The 26,090-nt window shown below is 36.0% G+C and overlaps 1 protein-coding gene across 4 annotated transcripts in view; it reads left to right on the forward strand.

The window, feature by feature from the left end:
• Window positions 1–971: 971 nt before the first annotated feature.
• Window positions 972–26,090, forward strand: part of ARAP2 (ArfGAP with RhoGAP domain, ankyrin repeat and PH domain 2) — a 130,034-nt gene continuing 104,915 nt past the window's right edge. For 2 of the 4 annotated variants that reach the window (XR_008745820.1, XM_055796150.1), the window contains exons 1-7: window positions 992–1,129; window positions 7,028–8,088; window positions 15,272–15,342; window positions 16,279–16,358; window positions 21,257–21,339; window positions 22,140–22,496; window positions 25,841–25,910. Coding sequence is in view for 3 of the 4 variants with exons in the window: in XM_055796150.1 (XP_055652125.1) it covers window positions 7,223–8,088; window positions 15,272–15,342; window positions 16,279–16,358; window positions 21,257–21,339; window positions 22,140–22,496; window positions 25,841–25,910 (1,527 nt within the window). In the remaining variant the exon portion in view is untranslated. Of the gene's footprint in view, window positions 1,130–1,534; window positions 1,999–7,027; window positions 8,089–15,271; window positions 15,343–16,278; window positions 16,359–21,256; window positions 21,340–22,139; window positions 22,497–25,840; window positions 25,911–26,090 lie in introns of those variants that run through there. The other 2 variants (XM_055796151.1, XM_055796152.1) reach the window with 2 other exon arrangements.

Below are 26,090 nucleotides of genomic sequence, written 5' to 3' on the forward strand. Positions count from 1 at the left end.
TTGTTTTAACTGGGAGCTGGAGAGTGAAAAAGCTGTTTACGTTCAAAATCGTGATCCTGAAACCTCACTTTACTGCCATAGCACCAACAGGTTTTAACAGCCTTACTATTAGTCAGGCTATCTGGTATGGCAGTATTTAGCATGTGGCAAGCAGCAGAAAGAACCTAGGTGTGCTTGCTCCTAAACGAGCACTTTAATTACCGGCCTCTTTTTCCTCAGTAAACCTTCACTGCTGCAAGAGCAGCAGGCCTCAGGGTTCTGCCCCGACAGCATGCGCTTCCTGGGCCAAGGACATGCGTCCTTGGATTTAAATAGAAAAAAATCAGGACTGACACATCAAGAAGATGTGTATGTACATTGATCGTGTATATGAAAGTACTTTTTGGTCTTATTTTGTGTAACAAAAAGCTAGCTTCAGTTGCATGACTGTAATTCACACATGTAGGTGAGTTCCTAGAAGCGGGGAAGTTACATACGTTGCTGACAGTTTAGTAATTCTTTGAATTATTTATTTTTTTAGAAAAGCTGGCAATCCCTCAGCAGCTGTGCCGCTACTGTTAAGGCAATGCCGCTCCTTCGCACCTGGCCTGACCTGCCCTGAGCACCGCTCCGGCTGGTGCCAGAGATGGCCGGGAGCAGCCCGCTACCACACAGCCCGCCGCTTCCTAGCCAGGGGGACGCCCGCCCCCACCCCAGCTCGGGCTGCCGGAGAGGGCGCGGGCGCCTGCGAAGCGATGCGCTGGGGCAGTGAGCACTCCCAGAGCCGAAGCCTGCGGCTGCGAGCGCGCTCCCTCCCGGCTCCTCCAGAAATATGCTGCCCGACGAGCACGCCCTGAGCACCCGCCCCGGCGCGGAGCGGCAGCGCGGAAGGGCGCGGGGCGGCGGGCGCTCCCGCCCGCGCCCAGGTGGGGCCGCCTCCTGAGGGAGCGCCGCGGGCGCGGCTTGCCGCGGAGCAGCGCGGGGGTGGGGTGGGGTGGGGTGTGGAGGCAGGAAGGAAGGAAGGAAAGAGAAAGAAATCAAGAAAGTGAGTGAGCGGAGAGACGGAGGGGGAACAGAGAGCTGAAGCCCGGTAAAAGCCCTGCTCTTCCCCTGCTGCTGTCTCCCCGTCCCCGGCTGCCTTTGGCCGGAGGTAAGCCAGCCTCGGCAGGGTGCGGCGTTTGCCAGGTAGAGGGCGAGGGCTGCCGGCCTGCTGCCCTGTGCTCGGCGGCCTGCGCCGGCGGCTCCCCGGGCCGGGCCGGGCCGGGCCGGGCTGTGAGCGCGGAGCTGCTCCGTGGGCCGGGCTCTGGGGCCCCGGTGCCGCCGGCAGCGCAGACCGCGCCGCTGGGGAGCGGCTTTAAAGTTACCGGCGGGTGCGGGGCGAGGCGGAGCAGTGTGGTACAGGGCATGGTTCTGATGGGCATCAGGTACCGAAGTTGGAATCTTACAAGAAATAGCTCGTAGGCAGGTGGAAAATACGGCGTGTATTAATTTTTCCCCCCTCCTTCCTGATTTCTTTTTAGCTTAAGTTATTTTAACGGTCTGTATGTAAATGTCATACTAAGGAACAGTGCTTTATTATTTATTTTTTATTTATTTATTATTTGTTATTGTGCATCTGTTTGTGAGTTGGTTTTGCAAAGTTGGACGCAAGCAGACTTCTTGTTAGCTGCCAGTATATTTTTGGATTTTTTTTTAGCAGAAAATGCAGGAAGTTCACTTTGAGAAAGCCAGAGAGCCACCGGGATGTCCTAGATATAAGAGACCAAGTGAAGGATACAGCGACCCAGTGTTACCAGAGCAACTGGCTAAAGTGCACTCAGCCAATGCCTCCTTCAGCATGCTTATTCATGGCGTGTAGCTCCTTATTCCAGCAACTCTGCAAGTGGTTCCACTGGAATTACTTGCAGTATGAGGTTTGACTCTGAGGTAGAGAAAGTGGCTGAACTTTTCTCTGGGAGAGAAGTGCTCTGAAATAGAAACAACAGCAAAGAAACATTTGGGCAGAGGATGTGATTAAAGGTATTTCGTAAACCATGCTTAGTAACTTCCTTGCATGTGGAAGGGGAACAGTTCTATCAGAATTGTTGCAATCGGTTATCTTGCTCTGAGTTGACCCAAATGTTAATTCATTAAGTAACCACTTTAAAAAGGTCATTTGAGATTTTTTATTTTTTTTTTGAGAACACAGTCGATATGCTGACTGTGTTATGTAGATTTTTGTAAAGATCTTTTAATGATCTACAACCATTTCCTAGTCCTGTTGTAGTGAGGTTTTGTTTTGGGTTTGTTACCTGTTTATTTGGATCTTAATCTAGTATGTGCTTTAGCAGAAGCCTGGAGCAAGCCTGAACTTGCTTGTATTTGTTGAACTGACTGCTTAAAGTGTGATTATCTTTCCATATGCTTCTAAGGGTTTGACACTTTCTTCAGGCTAGTATCTGTAGTAATCTTAAAGGCAAAAAAAAGTCTCACTTGGGAGTTTCTATATTCAACTGTATCCTACTGGTCATACAATTCATTATTAAAAGTTTAACTGCTTGCTTGCTTCAACATAGATTTGTCTATATTCCAATCAGTGTTATCTTGAAGACTTTTCAACTTGAAAGTCACAGAATGGAAGAATCATAAAATCAATTGCTGTGTCTTTTCAGAATATTAGATGCAGGTACTTGCCTTCCATGTGAAGGAAAGATCCAGAAAGTTATGTATGTTTTTCTGTGCCAGTGCTGTCGTTTTTCTTTGGTGCTGTTTAGCTGTCATTTTTAGCAAAACAGAACGAACTGTTATGCTGCTCTAAGTTGTTGTACCTCATTATCTAAGCTCCTCCCATAAGATGGGAAAAGAACATGAAAATCAGTTTGAGCAGCACTGTGAGAAACATAAACTTCTATGAAATAAGTTGGATAAGGCTTGGGATGTGCAAGAGAAATTGCACAATTCCCCTGCCAAAACTTATTTTCTTGGAAGAAAAGACCAGATTTTTCCCTTGGATTGTTTTTTTTTTTTTTTCCACACAGCAATTTAGATGCTTTACCCATATTTCTGTAAGTTGAATGGTAAAGTGTCTTCCAAGAAGCTTGATATTTTTATTTTTTTTTGTCCAACTCCTATAGCATTTTCCTGTCTTTAGTAACTATGTTGAATGATGCCTTTTGTCTTGGTTACTCTATATTGGAGAATGTAATAATACAGCAAGAATCAATTTTATTTAGGCAAGACCAAATTCCCTTCATTTTTTTTTTTTTCTTTTCTGATATTTATTTTTGTCAAATGCTGTAGGAAAAAAATCTACTTTGCCTTGCTGCTGAGAGAAGTTTTGTTTTACAGGATATATGCAACCAAGAGCACTAATATTGAATACTGTTGGTTATTTATACTTGTTACAGTACAAATATGGATGTGAAAGTGACTATATGTAGATAAATGTGTATATATCATATATATGCACTACATCTCTAATGCTGTACAAACATTCTTCAGGGTTTCTTATGATGTATTCCACAATTAAAACTGTGGAGGAAATTACATTGTTTTAAATTGATATTAATTACATTGAAATAGATTAATCTGTTGAATAAGGTGATCCTTGAATTCTGCTTTTCTACATACTTCTTGAGCTTAAGCCTTTAGTAAGGATAAAATATTGCAAGAAACGATTCAGTATTCTAGCCTGCAGTACAAATATTCACCAGTGTGATTTGTTTATTTGTTTAGCTGTTTGTTACTTGAATGTTTGAGTAGTCAAACCAAAACAGGTGTCAGTATAACCCTTTGTTCAGACCCACAAAAAATGTGTGACTGAACTTATGGTAGCTAACCAGCTGTATAGCTAGGCTAGACCTATAGCATGTCTTTATAAATCTTGATGTATGCATTGACAGCTTCTGCTGTAGATTACTACAGAAAATGAAAATGGCTTGGGCTTCAACTTCTACTAGTTATGGCATTTATGGTCAAAGTGTCTTTCCAGAGAGCAGTTTCTTCCTTTCTCAGTCTGCTACGTTTCATTTGCAAAATATGCTGCAAAAAGTAATGCTTCTTGCAAATTTGGAAACAAAGTTTGTTCTGTGCTAGGTAATCCTCTGCATTGTTATCCTCTGCATTGTTATGTGGTTTATACAGACATGGGTTAGGATCCAAACAGCTGATAATACATGGCTATTTGAGTTCCTGAGTAACAATGCTGGAGACGTTCCAGAATAAGCTGTGTAGGCAAAGGTATTGCATGTAGAAGAAACAGCATTTAGATACTGAAAAGTGTGTGTAGGTGTGTGTATATATATATATATATATTTATATAAGAAAATATTTGTAAATATACAACTGAAAGCTACTTTCCTGTGTCTTTTTGGTTACTGCTGAAGATGGAGGGGTTGCGAGAAAGATACTGTCTGAGAATAAAACAATAATACCTCAGAGAAAAAGCCAGACACTACCATGAAACCCAGAACTGCCACAGAAGGTGGAAATGGCTGAGATAACCAATTGCTAACTCCAACTTTAAAACTCGTAGATTGATACATCGAGATCTACAAACCATTGTAGAGGTTTTGTATACTTGAACATGTGGGTTGTTTGGGATTGTTTTTTTGGTTGTTCTGTTGGTTTTTGGTTTGGGGTTTGTTTTTTTTTTGGGGGGGGGAGGTGTTCAATAATGGGTATGTGAAATACTATTTTCTGGCACAGACAGTGCCTGTGTGATACTTTTTGCCCACTTTAGTAATTTCTGTAGCAATTATTTCTCATTCTGTACTCATAGTACATATTGAACTTCTTAAGAGAGTATGTATTTGTATTTTTTAGGGTTTAGAGATGGGTGGAGGCCCTACGTTCAACTTCTATGTCTAGAGGCTCGTTGAAAAGCTTGAGAAAATGCTGATGTCTGAAGTTTTCAGAGGAACGATGAGTGCTTAGATAAGTATGTAGGTTGGGAAAGGACAACGTTAACTTTAAAAGCTGATTGTTAATCAGTCTAGCTCAATCCAAGGTGTTTTGAATTTAAATGACTTGAGAATCTTTTGAGAAGGGTTAACTCTAACAAAGCTGATCTTTCTTGAGAGGTTGCTATCTGACTGGCCTACAGAGTCGTCTCTAAAAATTGTATGTATTGTATGTATTCATTTATTTGTATGAACTTTTTGTTCAAGATAAGTCACTTCTCGGACTTGTGCAGTGATCAAAGCTGATAAAAATATTGCCCCAAAAATGAAGTTAAAGAGATTAGCAAGAATCCAAAGACGTATTTTAAATAACAGAACATTTATAGTAAGCGTGCTGTGTTCGTTTTTACATTTCCAGGAAAATGTAGGTTTGTTCATCTTTTTTTTCTTATTGTTATGTCTCTCACACACGTATATATATGGTGTAAGTATAGAGAGTTTTTTTCCCTGTTCTTGATTGCCACTTTCTGAAAACATGGTAGTAATAAAGATATTTACAAAATCTTAGAAGAAAAGACTTCTAATGATTTAGTTATTTAGTCATTTATTTCATAATAAAGTACAATTACTGATAGCAGTGATAACGGTTGTACTCCATTCAGTATATGATTTTAAATTTAATTGCATGTGGCTTTGGGGAATGAGGAGGGGCATAGTTTTGTTTATGATTACTTTTCTGAAAAACAACTTAGTTACTCAAAAGACATTGGTGAAATCTTACAGGAAGAGGTTTTATCCTTTATTGGAGGAACTTATATGGTACAAAAGTAATCAACCTTTTAAGCTTCAATTCTTAGATCATAAGTAGTACCCTTCTTGCCAGGAAATATTTTGAAAAATAAGTATCATTACCCACTACCGTGGATATATTCTGGATATATGATTTATTTTCTTTCTAATCGTTGTTTAAGTCTTAACCTCTTCTACTGAAGCGGTTCTTTCTTTTCCAGGCTGCTTAAGGCTAGTACCTGCATGCCAGGACAGCTGCTACAGTCAGCAGGATTGCCTAAGGCCAAATTACCCTTTATGTGGGAAGAGGGAGGTGAAGAAACCTGCTGACTGCAGCTGATCTTAAACCTTCTTTAAAGAAATGTGATTTCAGGCTGTCTCAAACACCTTCAGAATAGTACCTTCGTTGTCTGCTTTGGATTTTGTAAATTGTGAATTTGGATATGGCCCTGAAGAAAGAACTCGAGATAGGTGGTAGAAACTGGACAGTGCCAAGAGCTGAGTTGGGAAATATTGAGGAAGAACTGTCATCGGCAATTAAGATGCCAAATGTCCCTACTGTGGAGTCCAGAACTTTCCTATGGGGTTATGCTAGTTTGTGGCCAAGAGAACTGCTTCCTTGACAGAGCTGAGAAGCTCAGTAGTTACCTGTTTCCTGTTTGCCTTTGTGACACTTCTCTGAAGGGCCTGATCTTGCAAGGTGTATTTTGATCACCTCCATAGCTTTCTGACTGTAGCTTTTTAAACAATTAAGGCACTTCCCAATCCCCCCACCCTCTGCTCAGAAACTATTCTACCTTTGTAAACTATTTTGTTGGTTACTGCACTTTTTCAGTTGGATGTTCAGTTGAAGAGGGCTTCAATTCACAGTTCACATAGAATGCTTTAGCTAGTCATTTTCACTTTCTCCCACTGAAAACATGTTTCTGTGCTAAAAAGAGTTTAAGGCTCACAAGTTAAGGGAGTAGAAGCCCTGCGCTGTAGTTAATTGGTGCTGGCATGGGAACAGGATAGCTTTAGGTTCCAGCTCTGTCCTAGATTGCTTTTTCTCCCCCTTATATCCAAATACTGTGTAATAAGTGTGTGTGTAGATAAGTGGTTTATCTCTTAACTGTTCATGTTAATGTTAACTGCTAGGATTATATATTTTAAGATTCTATTACTTATGCTGACTTAAGACTTTGATTTCTATATTCTCTTTATAGAGGCCTAGATAAAAGGATGGAGAAGTTATGCAGTTTATGCCCTTTGAAATTTTCATATATAAGCAATTTAAAAATATTACTGTCCAAATGACAGGGAGCCTTTCAGAATTTTGTCCAAGATTAATGTGAATTTAGATGGGATTTTTTTTAAAATTATCTTTTTCATTTTCATAGGTTTGCAGTCTTTAAAAAAAAACCAAACATCAGTTCAAACTGAAGGAACCTGAGGAAGTGTCTTGAAGAAACTGATGTTCTCCGTTGGCTGGCTGATACCAAGTTTAAAGGGCTTTGTTGCTAGTGAATATGTATGCATCCTGACTATATTTCTACTTGACTGTGGGGTGGAATATTCGGAATGAAGCTGCCATCATGTCATCCACAGACAATGGCACTGATATTGAAGAATTCTTGGTCCACATAAACTTGGGGCAGTACCTTCCTAACTTTAAAGAGTATGGCTATAACATTGTGACAGACTGCATGGGAATAAATAACAGTATACTTCAGCAAATGGGAGTGTTGCCTACAGGACATCGCAGAAGAATTCTTAAGCAATTAGACACCACTTTTTCAAAAATGCAAGGAGGTTCTCTTTTGTGTGAAAATCTAAAATTCAAAGATTTGAAAGGTTCAGAAAAGCAGCAATATTTGTCCTCAGATCAGGAGTCTCCAATAAGCAATTCAAGTATAGACAGGACTAGCTTGATACCTGCAACATTGTCAGAACAGCTTAATAAAGCTTACATTGGTAACAAAAGATTTGATCTTGCAGAACAAAACTTATTAGAGGCAAATGACGATCGCTTTAAAAATTCAGATTTTTCTAGTTTATACCAGAATTCAGACAGAATGCTAAAAGCTATCCATCAAATTGGATGTATTAAGATGAATACTCAGCCAGATACATCACTGGAAGAAGCTGCTGCATACCAAGCTGATGAGCGCTTGGCTGGCTGTTTGGCATTTCATGATCCTCCTACTTCGTTTGCTCATTCATGTGAGACAAAATACAATGAAAACAAACATCTCATGTTTTCAGATGAGGATGATTTATCTGATAGTGAGCCAAATTCTCCATTCTTTAAGTTTAAAGGAGAAATGATAGACAATGACTTATATGGTTCTTATGCACAAAACTGCATGAAAGTATTTCCAAGAGCAACCCGGTCTTTTATATTAAGGCATCGGCCTGTACCAGAAATTCCAGAATCAAGTGAAGTTCAAGCTTCATCAAGGTAACTGTTCTTTCTTTCTCATAAAGAATTGTTATCATTGTAGAAATTATGGTTTGGGGTTTCTTGCAGGTTTTTTCTGTTTGGGTTTTTTTGTGGACTTTCAACGCATGTGCTGTAGATACACTGGATTTGGTATAAATGTTGCCAAATAAATTGAAGGAGGATAAGCTTCAATGCAAATGAAAAGCACCAATGAGATTATAAAGGGAAATTTTAGAACAATGTTTCCTTATAACCTCCCCAGTCATCCTTGCGTCGACTTATTTTCAAAGAAAGGAATCTTTATTGCTTTAGGTATAATCCTTAACTAAAAACAACTATATCAAGCATTTTTAAAACTTAATCTGTGTGCTGTTAAGATGGGGAAGAATAGAAATACATAAATGTTACAAAACCAAGATTGAAAAATAACAAAAAGTTGTTGAATCTCTTCCAAACCAAAACATTGCTAATAATATTAATTAGATATAGTTCGTGTTTCTGATGAAATTCTGATCTGTCAGAGGGAAATGGTGACAAAATAGTGTTTTCAAGAGTGGTAAACCTTCACCCTTAAGAATAAAAATCTGTTTTTATGATGAGACAACAATAATTGTAAGCCACCAGTATTCAGTTTGTATCTTATAAATTTTACAGCTGTATCTTTCAAGGGATGCTGTTCTTGGAAAATAAATATTTATTATTTTATATATGTAACTTATAAGAAAGATCTAGGAAGTTTTACAGACCTTCACATGTTAATGTAGTTTTATCTAAAAAGTGGGGCAAAATTTAGTAAATCCTTCTTGTCTGTTTTGTGTATTGTATGGTGTAGCCACCCTGTAAACAAAGAAAGATGCATCTGATATGATTGTATGGATGGGCATAACAAGATGATTACACAAGAATCTTAAGTTCTAGCCTTAAAACACATAAAATTTATATGTAAATATAAACAGTTGTTGTTTTGAATTAGAATAGGACATTTATTTTGTAGAGGAGTTAACTACATTATCCTGTAGGTCTATAGCAAGGACTTTCTTCAAGATGGGTCTTAGATTAATTTTTAAATTGGTTGTCATTTAACTGTTAAATCAGCAAATGAATGCAACCGGTTTGTCATATTAGGAGTTGGCTTTTGCTCGTGTTTTCATGATAACAAAACCTTAGCTTTTAATGATGTTGTAGTATAAAAATATTCTTGAGGCATTCCATCAGGAAAAAAGTGGAAAAAGGGAGGGGGGGTTGTACAGGAGAGATGCGAGAGGTGTTCAGAGTTTATGTAATCTTTGTAAGGATAGTTCTCTGCAGCATTGGTGAGGATAGTATTGGATAGAGTCCTATAAAGTTTGTTATGATAAATTGCACTGGAAAATTTGAATTTGTTTCAAAATACTCATGTGGTGTGGGTGTGGATTTTTCTTCCTTCAAAATGGTTGAGTTCATAGCTTGAATCCACAAATTAGTGAGTAGCACTTACTGTCTTGAATAAGAATTAGTTGTTGTAGCTTGTCTTGCAGAGCTATGATGGAATGTAAAGGAAAAGGTCTGATGTTAGAACTTAACTCCAGGCCTATCTTAATAAAAGTAATATTGTTTGAACATTAAAAATAATAGGCACAGAATGTGCAGTTGATCATAATATTACAGGTTATGTAAATGAAGAATGTCTCCCCACAGACTGATTTGTAATATTTTTGGTTCTGTTAACTATATAATCTTTTACCTGTCATGCTGGTTAAGTGTCTTAACAGAGAAGAAAAATCAATGCAAAGGCATATGCAAAGTTTTGTCAGCGTAGTCATATCCAAATCATTAGGTTGCACTTTTTAAAGTAAAAAATTATTATTTTTTTTAAACCACTAGCTATGCCTGGAAGGGACATGTCTGAGAATGTTTTGTATTTAGCTTGTCTTTCATCTCCATATCTCAGCGGTTAGAAACATCGTTAGCGAGTTTATACATGCCCTAAATACAGAGTTTTCCCAGCATTTATGTTTCTTTTAGATTACTGAAAGAAGTCAGTACTGAACGTTGTAATACAATTGTCTGATTGAACAGATGGAGCGGCAAAGATTCTTTGCAACAATTAAGATATTTTTGTATGCCTTAAAAATTGTTTAATCAGTGTGTTTTACGTTGCCAAAAAAAATTGTGCTTATTGAAACTTCAGTATAATCGTCTTTAAGCGAGGAGTAGCTTTACATTAAGTTTGGTAGAGTGATTATTGCTACTTCATATAATAAAGCTATTCCTGCTGAGCTGAAATGGGAATCTCATCCTAAAAGATAACAATAGTTACTAAAAGAGTACTATTAACGTCCTTTGAGAAACAGTCATCCAGTAGAGAGTATATGCTATATTTATAATCTTCCCACCATTGAAGTAAATCCTTCAAATCAGAGTCTATTAGTGATTGATATGTGACTGGGTCATTACCCACCATTTTGATTTGCAACCTCCAACTTATTTTCTTCATCTTTATGCTCCAGTTATAACAATATGGAGATCTCGAAGGACAAGTAGCAGTTTGTCTGAGCAAGGTCAAGGTTAAACCAGAACTTAAACTTCACAGAAACATTCTTGATAACCTTGCTGAGTATTTTTTTTTAGAGGCAAAGAACTAATGCAGAACTTTAAAATAGCAGCTTGCAGCATCTTTAACATCAGGAAAGATCATGTCTGCCTTACAGAGCTGCATAGACAAACATCCTCAACTGACTTTTATTGATAGACCATAGTTTCATCTGTATTACGTTTTGTGAAGGCTTTTCCATAGAGGCAGAGAAATCCTGCTGAAATCTGGGAAACTCAGTGTTTCTTTCTAGTCATTCATGGATATTAGTCTTCAAATTTTTATGCAAGGAAATTATTTTCTCATGATCTCCTATGTGCAATCTGGCACAAAAAGTTCACAGGGTGAGTCTCCTTATGTCCCTTACCAGTGCTGTGACCGTGTCACTTTTAGTTACTAATGGTGTGCTTGCCTTGCTTGCAATTGTATTTGCTTCCCTGTGCCTCACTTGTGCTCCTGGTTCTTGCCTGTAACAAAACACAGCTGATAAGACGTTATAGCATTTTAGGAGTTGGAAATATATTGGTTTTCTTTCTTCTTTGAAGTATATGTGGCATCACTGTAGTACTGAGGGGCGCAAATATTTTTTTTTTTTTTAAAGTGACAATTACACAGTGTTCTTGATAGTGGTGTCATTGTGCAGATTTTAGTAGTGTTTTTGGGTTATCAGTATTGAAGCGATGCATAGTTATGTCAGATTCTTGTCAGCTAGACTTTTCCTTCTTATGATGAGCTCTCTGTTGACGCAGAATTGGTAAAGATGACTTGAAAGATGTTTAAAAGCACTAGAATTATTAAGGGGATTGCAAATCATATTCTAAAGTTAAAATAATCTGCATCCAAAACATCTTTATTAGACTGTCATCACCCTTTCTGAGACAGTGCATTCTGTATTTAGGTGAGAAATCTTAAATTTTTAATGTGGTTCGCCAGTCGTGTTGTGGAACAGAACAAAGAGTTAAACACAGAGGGTTGGAAGTTTCATGGTCAGTCTTGATACTTTTGGTCTAAGTGACTTCTTCCATTTACAGGCTTCAGTAAAAGCTTCTGTAAGACAAAATAGTGAAAGTAATGCAGTGGATGGAGCTAACTATTGATGTGCCTTTAGTGCAAGATTGAAGATAATAAGCATAGAGAGAGTTTTATATGCTTTGGATCATGTCATTTAGCAGTCACTCAAGTGAAATAGCTACTGTTGCATCATTCAGAGCAGCAATCTGTTCAAAGAAAAAGCTTAAGCAGATTTATGGCGTGCTAAACCTGTTTGTTATACAAGATTGCTACGCAGAAAATTTCAGACTGATGAACTCTATATGCTTTAGGTTTTTTCATATCCCTCAACTTTGCTGTATTCTTCAGAAGTGGGATTGCTCTGATTGTTCGTTAACAGAAACAACTAGATCAAAAGTAATTCTGGAGAACGAGCTGCATTTGGGGGAAAATATAAATGAATGAAATGAATATTGATCCTTGTGCTGAGCAGGCACTATTTGTTTTCTGCAGCTGGCAGATCCTATGGTTGAAACTTCTTGCTTGGTGCTGATACTGTTTAGACTCTCTTTCTTAACATATAAATGGTAAGATTGCTAATGAGGTGCCCAAGCTGGTGCTGCTGTGTCCCTCTGCTTGGTGTTCTGTCACACAAAACAAGTGTTTCAGGAGAGAAAAGCTGCTCTTCTTTTCCTATGGTCAAGCATCACAACTAATTTACCTCTGCAAGCAGTCCATGAATCTGACAGCACGCTGGAGCGCTTTTGACATGTTTGCATTATGGGAGGGTTAGGTCTTCAGACAGACAGAAAAGAAAACATGCTTTGAATGAGCTTGAAAACAAAAGCCTTGTTCATTGAAAACACTCAGCAGATGAAGGTTTTGAAGCACTGACTGCTTGCAGTGACCTCTCTCCCTCACTTTATTTGTGAGGTGACAGCAGTATATTGAATAAAACAGCTCAGCTCAGTCCAGTGCAAAGCTCTTGCCTTTCCAGTTTCTCAGTCTTTAGCAGGACCAGTCACTGCCTCATCACACCCTTTCATCCTGTTTATTCTTAAGGAAAGGGTGGTGGGGAACAGTATGCTGCCCGAGCCACATCCGGTACCTCTTAATATATGAAAATAGTGGGTCTTAATCTCCACAGTTGTTACAAAGCAATAATTTAATTGAAATTATTATTATGTATTTGTAGAATTGGCACTCTTTGTGATTGGCAGACTGCTTGCACTAACCTTCCTTTAAAGAGCAAAATTAATGATCATCTTTATCTGAAGAGATATTACATTTTGGAAATGGTTAAGGAAAGTCAGAGATTGGTGTGGATAAAAGATTTTTTTTTTTTACATCTTATTTGCTTCCAGAGAAGTCTTCAGTATTTTTCTGTTTTTTCCATCCAGGTATTCAGTTTGTACAATAACTAACTAGCTGTTCTATTGAGCATTAACAAATTATTACAATTTTATAGCTTGTACTGTATGTTGTTTGTTATACATTGTCATTCAAGCAGATATTCAAAGTAAACTTGTTTCATTTACTTTATATCTTGAAGTAGTTTTTACTTGACTTAAGTTAGAATAGAACTTTGTTCTCAAAAAATGACAAAATTTTTATTTCTGGTTGTGAGGATAAAGACTAATTTGCTTATTAGCAGGTTTTCTTGCCATGTATACGTACATGTAGGTACATAACAAAAAAAGAATATACACATCCTGAAAAAATGTGAATTTAAAAAAGGCAAGTCTTTGTAAACTGATTTTTAATTTTTTCTTTCCTTCTGACTTTATCTTCACTCTTTGCTGTTACCATTGTCCTCTTTTAAATCAATCTACCCTAAAATGAAGTCAATGGCTCACTGATTTACATAAGGAAGAAAACTGTGATTTTAAAACTTCTTTGAGTCAAAGCTGCTTAGCTGTATCTCTAATTTGTTTCAATGCTATTAATACCCTTAAAAAAATCCCAACCTAATAACAAAAAATATGGTCTGTTTTGAAAAAGTTAGATATGTGGGTTTTTTTAATAAGCATATCAGGTTCTTTATGACTAGATTAGTACAAATGCATGAAGTTAGTTGGCTAATGGAGCTTCAAATGATGTAACTACATCAATTTTAGTAAGATGTATGAAGAAACACAGACTTTTAAAGTATTTGCTGTGTACTTTTTGTAATTATACCTCGGGAGAGTAACAAATCATGTATGACAGCTAGGCTATGATCCACCATCACTGGCCAAACTCACCCTGTGTTTTCTAAAACCAGGATTTTACAATATCATTGAGGAACTTAATTGATATAACCTGGAAACACTTGAAATGTCAAGTAACTATAAACAGTGCAGCTTCTGTGTTGAATTTAACCTAATAATTTGTTTGGTGCAGGTTAATGCATGGGTTAAAAATGATATGAAATAGTTCATAAATGTATGCGTTCTGTTGTAGAGGAACATCAGCCTGTAATATGGAGTAATTCAACTTGGACTTCATGGGACAGTATTTCTAAAGTTTTGAATATAGCTAATCTTAAAAGAATAAAATTTCTCAGTATGTCAAGTGGGGAAACAAAAATTAGGAGTATTGATATTTTTGGTAAAACATACTTATCTTTGGTTTTAAGGATGGAGGACCTGTTAGAAAAACTTCAGGGATCTTGTATGGCATTTATCAGTCACTGAATATTCTATAAGGATGCAGTAGGATCCATAGCACTTATTTCAAGCAGAGAAAATGAAATTAAGAGGAAAAATTACTAACTATTGATGTTAACTGGGGAAATCAGAGCTTGGCTGCAAACAGCTCTAATACAGACTCCTGGAGTAGTAAAGATGGGTTAGAAATTTACTAATTCAAGCATATTTGTTCCTGTGTTGTTATTCTAAAGGTACTGTCTCAGCTTGAAATCTCAATAATAACAAAACAACAACAATAATTTAAAAAAGTAATGTGATTTTTAGGAGCATGATGAGTGCCACTATACATGAAATTGCTGAAATAATTAAGGGCCAACACAACATCAAGAATAAAATAATTTTTCTGTTGTGTGTGGGGACACATTCTTATCTATCTACAAAACATGCAGTGGTAGTCACAGGCAGTTGCAGTACAATGTCTTTTGTGTCTCAGATTGAAAACTTTCTGGAAAAAAATTGACCTTAGAAAATCAAAACTTTACAGCAGTTTTTTTCAGTGCTTGAGAGCCTGTTTTATCTGGTTTCCCATGCCCAGGCTTCCTTTGAGCTTAATGTTAAATTAGACTTTCATAGTACATTCTTCTTTAAATATAGTCATTGATATCTGTGTGAAGGAGAAGGGAAGGTAAAGGGTAGGGAAGAATGTGGAATCTCCATGCTTCCCAGCAATCTAAATGTATCATAAGGTCAATTCAAAACCAACGCACACACACAGAAAAACCCCAAACTCAAGATGAGTGCTAGAATCAGAAAAGTATTTAGTGTGAGAAAGGGAGAAAACCTCATTTTTAGTTGACTTTTAAATTAAATCAGAAATTTTCTCAAGACTTAAAATTGATTGTTTCTATATTTGTATATAATTTTAATAGCCTAACTGCATAAGATAATTTTGCTCCATTTCTGGGAAATTTCATTTAATGTTTTTATTCTGTGCTTTGTTTTATTCAAGTTCCCTTCAGAAAAGAAGAAATGTGGATCCTGTAAATATTTCTTGCACTGGGAAGCAAATTTCACGAGACAGTGAGTCAAACATGCTAATATTTACTTCTTGAATACTGAGGAAAAAACCTTAGACATGAAGGTGTCTGAAATTAGTATAGATTTGCTTATTTTAAGAAATATCGGTCATCTGGAAGGTCTGGGGGAAAAAAAGTAATAGCAGAGCATTTAAGCACTTCTGCATTTTTACTTACTTTCTGTTTATGAACAAATATAATGAAAATCATAAAATCTACTCTTTAAACCTAATTTATTTTAGTATACTTTTTTAGGCTACAGTATTTTGAGTTTTCTAAGATTAGATTCAGATTTCTTAAGCAGACTTAGCTTTTTCTTGAATGTTACAAGACATGTATTCCTGAATAAGGCTGCTTAATTTGTTAGTTAGTGCTCATAGCTTCAGGAAATAACAGAAAATTAATCGTATTAAATAGTTTACTGGAAGAGTGTAGAAGACTTTTGCAGTCAGTTGTAAACAAAAGTTCTTTCATGCTCTAGAGGTGTGTCTTGTTTGAAGTTATGCATATTAATTTCAAGTGAATACTTGATGGCAAAATGAACATTGTGCACAAATGAGTTTTCATGTGTTTTGGGTTAGTTGTTGTGTGGGGTATTTTTTGTTGGTTATTTTTTTTGTGTTGTTGGTTTTTGTTTAAGTCAGAATAAAAGGACACTTTGGAGCTATTGCTCCTAAGAGTGTGCAACAGAAGTTTTGGTTTTTTAGCTTGATGCAGGGTGGGAAAGAAGAAAAATGCCTGTATGCAAGTAATAGGCAAATTACATAGTAATAATAGTAGTAGTGTCTGACTAGGTAGTGACTGAATGGGAAAACTGTCTGAAGTTCAGCTAGAAATGGGAAATTGTTTCTTGTTCTTCAAAATTCCTTCTGAGAAGGATGGAGATGATTTCGTTAGTACTTTAATAGAGCATTGATGTATGACTCTTTTTTCCTTTAAGACACTTCCACAGAAGAAAAGCCACCTATCATCTCTCCATATGGGGAAACCTTTATTTGTGACAACCCTGAAGATGCTAAGGTAAGTTGAGAAGTCTGGTTATAAATGGTCTGTCTTATTTTCAGTCTTCATATTATGTATATTATATAGCCCTTAAGGTGTTTTTTTTCCTCTGCTTCTTCAGTTCCCAGTACCTTTTCTGTCTTGTTAGGTACATGCAAAAGGTTTATACTGTAAATATTTGTGGACTAGTGATTCTTCTCAACTTTGAGATACACTTTGTACTGTTCAATACTAAAAAGAAGTTGTGGCGTGTGTTGGTTAGGTTTGGTGGGGTTTTTTATTATTATTATTATTTTGCTATTTTAAACAACATAGGATAGGTAACTGACAGTTTTCTTTTTCTTTTTTCAAATGCCCAGAGCTGCCATATCAAATATAAAAGTCAGTTACAGGCAATTGCAGTCTACCTTGATGCCTTCCTTTTACCCTCTTAGGTACAATGGTGTATTGTAATACTTTGTGCCTAAATGAGGTTAAGTGGTGGATAACCATTAGAATTGACTAGTAAAGGTGTAAAATAGCTTTTTGCGCTTCTGATAATTGTGGATCAAGACTGGACAACTCTACACAGGCTTATGTATGTCCTATGAAAGAAGTTTACATGTTAACTTAGGTGATCTAATGGTCACTTTTGGCCATACCCTTTTTTAATTCCTGCATATGAAAGTTCTCGGGACTTCTGATATTTTTCATACATCCCTTAAACTTCCTGTATACCCAGAAAGTCACTTTTGTTGTAGGATTCTCTGAAGAGAACAGTTTTGTTGGGGTCAGTTATGAATGATGTGAATGCCGCAGATGGCATGTGGACAGACTTCTTGAATCATGGGGAGATCTGGGAGGTAAATTAGCTTAGTGAGGCATCTGCCACATGGTGTGAATCCCAGCTCCTACTTCTGTCTCAGAAGGATACAGATCAGAAATCGTTGGTTCTGTAATTGCTTATACTTGTCCCATCTGATCTCAATCCAGACAGTTAGAGAAAACAGTAAATTATTCTTAGTTTCTGTCCTAGTCTTTGCTTTAATGTTTCACTTTTATAACTATTGTAAACTGTTGACTAAAATGAAAGCAATACAGACTGCAATTCAGAAAGCAAAACAGATGCCTAGGATTTTTTTCCCCCCAATTTTAATATGGTAGGAGTTTTTCAGTAGAGAATAAGTGGTTCAAATTTCATCTTCTAATGGGAGTGGTTTTAGAAGCATAAAAATCTTCTCTGGTTTTGGTGTGTACTTTCTTTCCTCTGGAAATATGTTTTGTACTTTTTTTTGTTGACTTTTTAATGAGGTACACGTAAATTCATGTTGTTTCTCCTTCTAGTTTTGGTTATCTGCACACAAAAGTGAATTTTGAGCTTTCGTTTTCTTTCCTTGTGTACAGTCTTGTCTGTGACAGTTGCCTCTGCCAATGTCTTTAAAAATTCAGAATTTTAACATCTTTGTACTTAGTTCAATGGCATAAGCAGGTTTTCTAGAAGTTTCCTAGCCTTGTTACTACTTAACATCATTCTGTACATATCATTGAAATACTTGGTTGGAAAAAAGCATACCCAGGGAGGTTGTTGACAATCTTTCTTATCTTAAAAAGGTACAAAATACAAAAATATCATGCTGTTAAACTGGGTTAACTGCTTCAAATGAAATTGCTATTTTTGCTGATTTTATAATCATGATTAATGCAGTAATTATAAAATACTTTTCCTGATCTGAAGGTTTGGATTTTAATTATCATTTTCATGTAAGTGAACTGGGTTTTGAGTTATATTTATCACATGCCTGTTGGAAACGTCATAGTTAATTTTAGTTCCATTAGAATTTAATTGCAGACAAAGGTCATCAAGGAGAACCATAAAACAAAGATGCTAAGATACATTTCACTTTCAGATTTTTTTCAGTAGTTATCAAGTATCCTGGGAACAAATAAAAGAAAGTTTACAGAATGCTGTAAAGTAGCTGAGATTTTAGGGCTTGTAACTGCTGCTTTATTTTAAAAGAAACCTCAAATGAGAATATAGTTTGTCTATAAACAAGAAAAATTAGCAAATTGTTATACTGACTGAAGTTTGTTCTAAGGGCTTATATACTATTACCCTTCTTCCTGTTTCATTGGTGTAAAAAAGAGAAGGCTTCTATAGGCTATTATAAAGGGATCGTCTGTAGAAATAGGTAGCAAGTCACTACAGACTGGAGGTAAGTAAGCACGAGAAAATAGTGAATTAAGGCTATAAAGAAAATATGTCTTTGAGTTGGGTTAAGAAGAAAGAACTAGAAGCAGAAACCTCTAAAGGGCAACCTGAAGAAGGAGCGTTTTTGTAAAGTATTGATTTTAAAATAACACAAATAAAACCCCAAATGTTTTAGACCTAATTTATTGTTGTGTCCAACTGAAGAATCTAGTATATTAGAATTCCTTCACAGAAAAATTGCATTGTAATGAGTTTAGACCTCCAGAGTAAAGGATTTGCTTTGTTTCTTGCTGTTGGCAGTCAGACTAAATTAAACATGCATATTGAGTTCATTAAGCTATGTGAGCTCCTAAGCATTGTTCTGCTGTGGAATGCTGGCCAGATTGCAAATCTTACCACTTTAAAATACTAAGGGTTCTTATTTTAGGAGGAGTTTATCTTTATGGACCTGTATAAAATTGTATTGCCAAACCGTAATTCAAGAATCAACCTGAGAACTGTGACATTAGCTTTAGTAGAAGACTAAGGTAGCATCTCTTAAAGGAAGATGCTTGTCCTGAATGGCGTTGAGTCTTTGTTTAATGTAGCTTCAGTCCTGATACTCTTCATGAAGCTCATGTTTTAGCATTCAGGTTTCCTGACTTGCTGTTGTGATCAGCAGGGCTACCTGTTACAAAAAGCTAAAACCAAAAATGTATCTCAATAACTTCCTGATTGAAAGTAGAGGATTTTTATACAGGGTTGCAAGTAGACAGTTCCATCTGTCTGGGATCCAGAAGCCAATTTCCCTTCTTAATGGTAGGTGCTTCCTACCATTCCAAAGAACAGTACATATTTGAGACAGTTTCTGTGTCATACATATATACACACCTATCTTTTAAGAAATACTTCTGTCTATAAAGATATCTGCAGGAGAAAAATGCTGCTGCTAACTTCTTTTGCATAATACCTTAGAGATCCCAGGAGGTGGAAGATGGGAGTTTTGTCTCATCTTGAATCTGAGCATCTTGCAGAGTAATTCTATAAACAACACACTGGAAATTCTTAGGATTTAATTTGGGTGAAATATACGTCTTTATGAGCAAATAGAACTCCCTGTCCCCAAAACCTGTCTTCATTTGTAGACTTCTAAATTTTAAAATCTACTGGCAATAGCAATGCATTTCTAGATTATTGCTTAGAAGTTCTCAGGCTCCCTGAATTCACTTGCCCAAATGTTGAAGATTGCTGAGCACAAGCAGGACATAGAACTATTATCATAAAGGTTCACGGGAGAGAGGAAGAGGTACTACCACGTAGCTTCAGTGGGCATGGTTTGCAGTTGCATCTTGGTAAACAAATGAAGATAAAGGATATTGACCATTTTTAGTCTGAAGATGCTTCCTGGGTGATATTAGCCTCCTGACTGTTGCATAGAAGTGGGACACTGCCATTTCCCCTCTTTTGTGAGACTCAATCAATCCAAGCATTAGATAAGCAGTGGACAGGTTGCTTTTAAGTTTTCCATTTAGTTTGTTTGCAGATGTTTTGTTTTATAATGATTTTTTTTTTCTAATCCTTCATGCTACAACATTGTTAAGTGTGGTGTGTGGGTGGTGGCTGATCTTGGGCTTCGGTGAGTTTTTTTGTTTGTTTGGGGTTTTTTTGGTTTGTGTTTTTTGTTTTTTTTGTTTTTTTTTTTTTTATATGGATCTGGCTGGCAGAGGAAGGCAGACTGCTCACCTAGGTTTATTCTAGCAGCAAACTGTGATTTCCACAATTTGTACTGCAGTGTACAGCTTTGGGCTATGTGCCTTTTTTTTTTTTTAAGCTGGCCTTTTCCTGTTGCCAAGTTACAGCCTTCAAATACAAGATGAGGCACTGCTCTTCAGAAAACAAATAGCAACTGTTGCAAAAGTTTTTCCACTTTTTTCTGCTATCCTTCATGACATACACATCAAAGCCTGAATGAGTAATTTAAAAAGCTTCCATCAGAAAACACAAAGATGTTAATTTCAGGTTGTTGGTTGTTTTTTTAAGGAAGAGAGAAAAGTATCAAGAAGCTTGGTATGCAGTATGACTGTCAGATCAAGTTTAGGAAGTGTGAAATGTAATGTTCTTGAACAGTGTTAACCTTGACATTTTGTATGCTGCAAGCAGTTTGTGATAAAGATTTCTAAACAAACACTAATAAATGTGCCTTTTAGGAAGAAGAGCTTGGCAAGAAAATGTGAGATATTTGGTGTGGTTGAGTTTAGTGTTACTGCAGGAATTTGAATTTACGATTATTTTATTTTTAGTATGCTCTGAAGGGTGTACAATTAATTCAGAGAAACATTGATATGAAAGATAGGCTACTAGTGGCAAGTCATAAATGGTATGCTTAACCTGCATGCAACATGTGGCTTTTGAGCTTAGAAAATTTCAGGGTAAAATATTCAGTTGTGCTTCAAGAAACATCAGAGCACTACTATTTCTATGCACTGAATTTCTTCATTTATTTGTTTATATCAGCTATTTTGGACTGTGCTCAAATGTTTTATCTATTATTATTAAAAATGGAAATACCAAAATTAACATTTCTTAGAATACTCTTGAAAACATGATCTTCCAAATGCACATTTGAAAATGCAGCAAAGAAAAGCTTTACTAGTTACACTGTTGTTTGTGTGTGATTTATGTCTACGGTAGTTTAAACATCACTTACTACTTCAATACAAACGTTGATTATAATGTATTTCTTTTCTAGGAACTCCATGGAAATGAATTCCTGGCTTCTGAAAATAAATTGGATCTAGGAACAAATGAGGAGTATTCTTACAAGAATCTATGGTATTGAATACGAGTTATAGAGATATTCAAAATGCAAAGAGGAAACAATTATTTACTGATGTCACAAGTAGACCTCTATCTCTGAAGGCACAACCGTGACTGCATTTATTTTTTTTTTTTTTTCCCTATTTGAGCCTTTACCCCATGCTGTAGGAGGCGATGTTTGGCTCTGTGGCTGTCCCGAGACTTATGAAGGTTTAAGGCTCTTGTGTATTTAGAAGATGTCCCTCTTTTCCCCAGTCAGAACAAAGATGAAATAAGTTTTAGTTTTGTATGTCTGCTAGCTAACCATGCCTGAATACTCTCATACTCTACCTGCTTATTAGAAAAAAAAGCACAACCAAACGCAAACCTAAAACCCATTCTCTAGCCCTCTCATGAGGTAGTGGCTAGTGGTTTGATGAAACGGGAGCTAACGTGCTCTTTAACTCTCCTCTCTGTACTTGGCTTCTATTGAGGTGGGAGATGGAAGAGAGGTAATATTGCAAGTCCTCCAAAATATTAAAAAGAGTGAGGCTAGTTTTCTGCAGAGGGAGAATTAATTTTAAACTTCTATTCAGGCTTCTAAAGGAAGCAGCAAGTGTTACCTCGCTACTACTCCTGTTGAATGGAGAAAGTAGGATTCAGTATGGTCATAGTTACAAGATACATTGTCTTTAGCATGTCTGTGGTTATCAGAATGATTAAACAAGTTATAAACATGTTTATAATATCTTACCAATATTTGTTCTAATTAATAATTTTATATAGTTGTGCATTGTAGCAATATATGAAGAGTAAAATGCAATTTTTCTTTCTAGTTCCTTTAACAATCAGGAAGAGAAGACAAAGGAATTTGCAAAAAATGAATCACTGTCTCGGGAAAAGAAAGTAGTATCACCAGAAGAATCTGAAAGTGAATCTGTGTATTCTTTTGTGGAACAATGTTCTTTGCCTTTAAAGAAAAAGAAAAACAAAGCAAAAACATACTCAGCATCTTGTAGTAAGATACAGTGTGGAGATTCAGATCGCTTGGTCAGTGAACAAATGCATTTTCAGCAATTTGATGGAGATCAAACTGTGATTGGAAATGAATCAATAACACCTTATGCTTGTTTTTATGGACCATCAGTAACGAAGGTTAAAGCAGGATGGCTGGATAAATTATCCCCTCAAGGGTATGGTATTTGCAGTGATTACTGTGTAATTGTGAGGATATATGTTTGCATGAGAGATGTTAAGTTCGTATTTGGTCACAGCTTACTATTAGTGGTGAGAAAGTGAACTAGTTTTGTTGCATAGGGCTTTTCTGAATTCTTAAGTTTTTAATGATGTTATCTATTCTAAAGTTTACTTTGGAGGTGCACTCAGGAAAAATATTTTTATTAAAAGTGTTCATCACCACTCATGAACTGCAGCAGAAAAATACGAAAAAAATTCCAATATGTACATTTTTGCTGATTTTCTGTGGGCCACAAGGTTAGTGAAAAGAAATTCTGATTCTGAAATACAACTTCACCAATATGTCCATGGATGTATAAATTAATAATTAGTGTGACTGGAGATCCTGTTGGTTTCAGAATTGTGTGTATAAATTGAGCTTTGGCTTTAGAAATGCATCTAGGCTGAATTTTCTCCTGGTTTAGTTTATTGACATGCTGAAGTTTGATGGGAGGAATCTAAGTCCAAGTCTTTCTTTAAGATTTGAAATAATGAAGAGAGGAATACTATAGAGAACAGACTGTCTGCCACATTTGTAGGTAAAAGAAAATTAAAAATCCTTATGTTTAATTTCTGTTATTTTCAAAAGGTTTTAAAATTGTTTTATTTTAATCTACTTTAAATTCCAGGTTGTCTTAGATTGTTTTAAAGAGCACTCTATTATTAGATCTTCCCTTCATAAATACTTGCAAACTGATGAAATTCTTCTTTCTCCTTAATAAACTGACTAAACTATTCTTCATTTTAAATTGTTCTGAATTCATTTTTGTATTGAAAGTGGCACAATTTTACTTTTAAAGTCTATTTCTGATCTTCACTATAACATCTAGAAATCAAACCTGTTAAACTTGTTAGCGCTGTAATACATCTAGTTTAATGTACTTCTAAGCCTTAGTACTTCAGTGTTCTTTGTTCTTAAGAATCTATGTTTAGCTACACTAAAAGGTGGTATTAAACTGTTTGGCCTTTCCTTTCATAATTTGTGGCTATAATAATCCATCACTACTCATCAACTAGTACAGTAATTAATTTTTTATTTCAATTTAGTGAAAAAGTTATAGAATTAAATTGGTTGAGAATACAGTCTAGTTTGAGCTCACTGGAAGGAGCTCTGTTGTATAGCAATTCCCCCCCCCCCCCCCCCCTTTTTTTTTTTATTGTTCCTTTTTAAGAGTTCTGATTTAGGAACTTTTAATGTCTTTGGTTTTGGCTTCATTTGTGTTAATACAGTGATACATTGTTGAAGCTGAATAATAAGAAGGAATCAACCTATTTTGCCATCATGGAATCTTAATCTGCTCAAACATATTTTTTTTTAATTTTTTTTCAAAGTTTCATTCACATTTATGGATTGCCATTTTTTACTTTTTCTAAAGAATCAAATAATAATTACACACAGAATCAAAAGACTTTTCCCCAGCATAACATGCATTTATATATCTATCTTTTTCAGAATTGTTAGTGTATTGGCTTCTCAGAGAGCTGCAGTTAGCTTTAACTTTTGTTTTATTTCACTTCTAGGACTTTTTTTAAACAGCACTTCCAGCAATTAGCTAACAGAGTGATAAAAAGTATAGTTCTTATTTCCAGTTGACTCACGCTATTTGAAGGAATAGAGTTGTGAACAAAGTGTGAATGCTTTAGATAAAGTACTGTATGAGAGTATATTATTTGAAAAAAGATGAGTCAACCACAAGGTTGATACTGATAGGACTGAATAGAACAGTTGCAGCAGGGTCATTAGCTTTGAGTCACTGATACTCCTTGGCTAAATTTCAAGGACTTCTTCCTAAGCGTGGTTTAAGGAATGCTGCATTTTTTGAGAAATGGTACTGTAAGAGAACCAAATATCTGAAGGTGTAAAGAAAGCAACCAAAAGAAAAAAAAATCTTTTTCATTCCTTAAAGCACTGTAATTTCTTATTTCAGTCCCTGCCAATTGGATGTTTCTTTCTGTTCTACTCCCTGTTAGCTGTGTGCGCGCACACCCATCCCCCCACCTTGCCTTGCCTTGCCTCTTCTCCTCCTTACAGAGCTCTCATTTACACCTGGCACTTCATATCTGCTCAGGGGAATGAGTATATACTATTTTCTTAAATTGCTACAAATCATGCATTTCAAGTACAGCTCCTCTTTTTAGTTCACTCTAAATGGTAAAGCCATTCAGTTTACTCACACTGTACATGGTGCTTAGGTTCACATTTTCTTCCCTGCATCATCTTGAAGTTTATTGACATTTTAATGGAAAATAGATTTTACATTGGCCTTTCCAGGTTATGAAAAATGATGATTTATTGTAGTCATATAATACAAGTTAATTAAGCCAGAGCTGCTATTTGATTAAAGTTTTGATAAACTATCACAGTCTACTAATCCTAAAGCAGAACACTCATTTAGCAGGAAAGGAAATAATGTTGGGAAAAGAGATGTTAGAGTGGGGTCTTGCTCTTGCTTAATTAACTTGTTTAATAGATTTTAGAACTGAAACTTTTATAGATGATAACTAATAGGCTGTCAACATTTTAAATGAGTATAATGGACTACTTCAGGTTCATGTAAAAATAATTTTTTAGGAGGTCCTTATAAAGCATGAGTTAACAGCAAACTGAAATAATCAAATGAGCCTCTCATTAATGATGTTCAGTTCATAACACAGACTGAAAATGAAATTTGATGTACTTGAGTGGTTTGGTGTGACTGTGATTTATTCATTGGCCAGGGAAGAGAGTTTTTGGGAGGTGTTGACTGGAGACACCATAACCTGTAAACAGAGGTGTTCTTCTTATAAACATGGCAATGAAATGGTTATTTTAGTTTTTCAGTTTCTTTTTTGGAAGGTACCTTACAAAGCTTGTAATGCTTGAAGTATGCTCAGTGTTCAGAATATTCCTTTGTCTCCAACAAAAATAGTCAGTTCTCATCCTTGTTAATTTCAAGCAAAATTATACTATTGAAAGTTGTTTTTTTCCTCTGTCACTTCAGACGTGATCTAGAGCATACGGGGAGGCAATAGAGAAAAAGAAAACTGAATTGATTAATAATATGAAGATACCAATTTATAAAAGAAGTCTAGAAATACTGCACTTCTTGTTTCCAGATCTTTTTATTATATAAGAAATCAGCGTTCTCCTTTTGGAAAGATATGATAGGGCTAAAATTTATTTTAATTTTCAAAATTTTTAAGCTGAAACACAGGAAGCTAAATATGATTTGACCTTTCTGTAACTTGTGCTTGGGACATTCTTAAAAGCCAGTGTTAGTTTGTGTTTATTATTTTAATTGTATTAATTTTTGATTTACAGCAAACGTGTGTTTCAGAAGCGCTGGGTTAAGTTCGATGGAGACAGCATTTCATATTACAATAATGAAAAGGTAAGTGACATGTTTTGTTCATGTTTGTGATGAAATGCATTTGTGTTAATACACACATTACCGTGAAGAAATTCAGAAATAAATGAATATTCATCTTGAATTAATTTTCAATTGCAAAGTACTAGGATGAGACATTATTAAATATTTTAAGGTGTCCTTGAGATCTTCATGTATTTTTGA

The sequence above is a fragment of the Falco peregrinus genome, chromosome 2 (genome assembly GCF_023634155.1).
Source record: "Falco peregrinus isolate bFalPer1 chromosome 2, bFalPer1.pri, whole genome shotgun sequence".
NCBI classification, from domain to species: domain Eukaryota; kingdom Metazoa; phylum Chordata; class Aves; order Falconiformes; family Falconidae; genus Falco; species Falco peregrinus.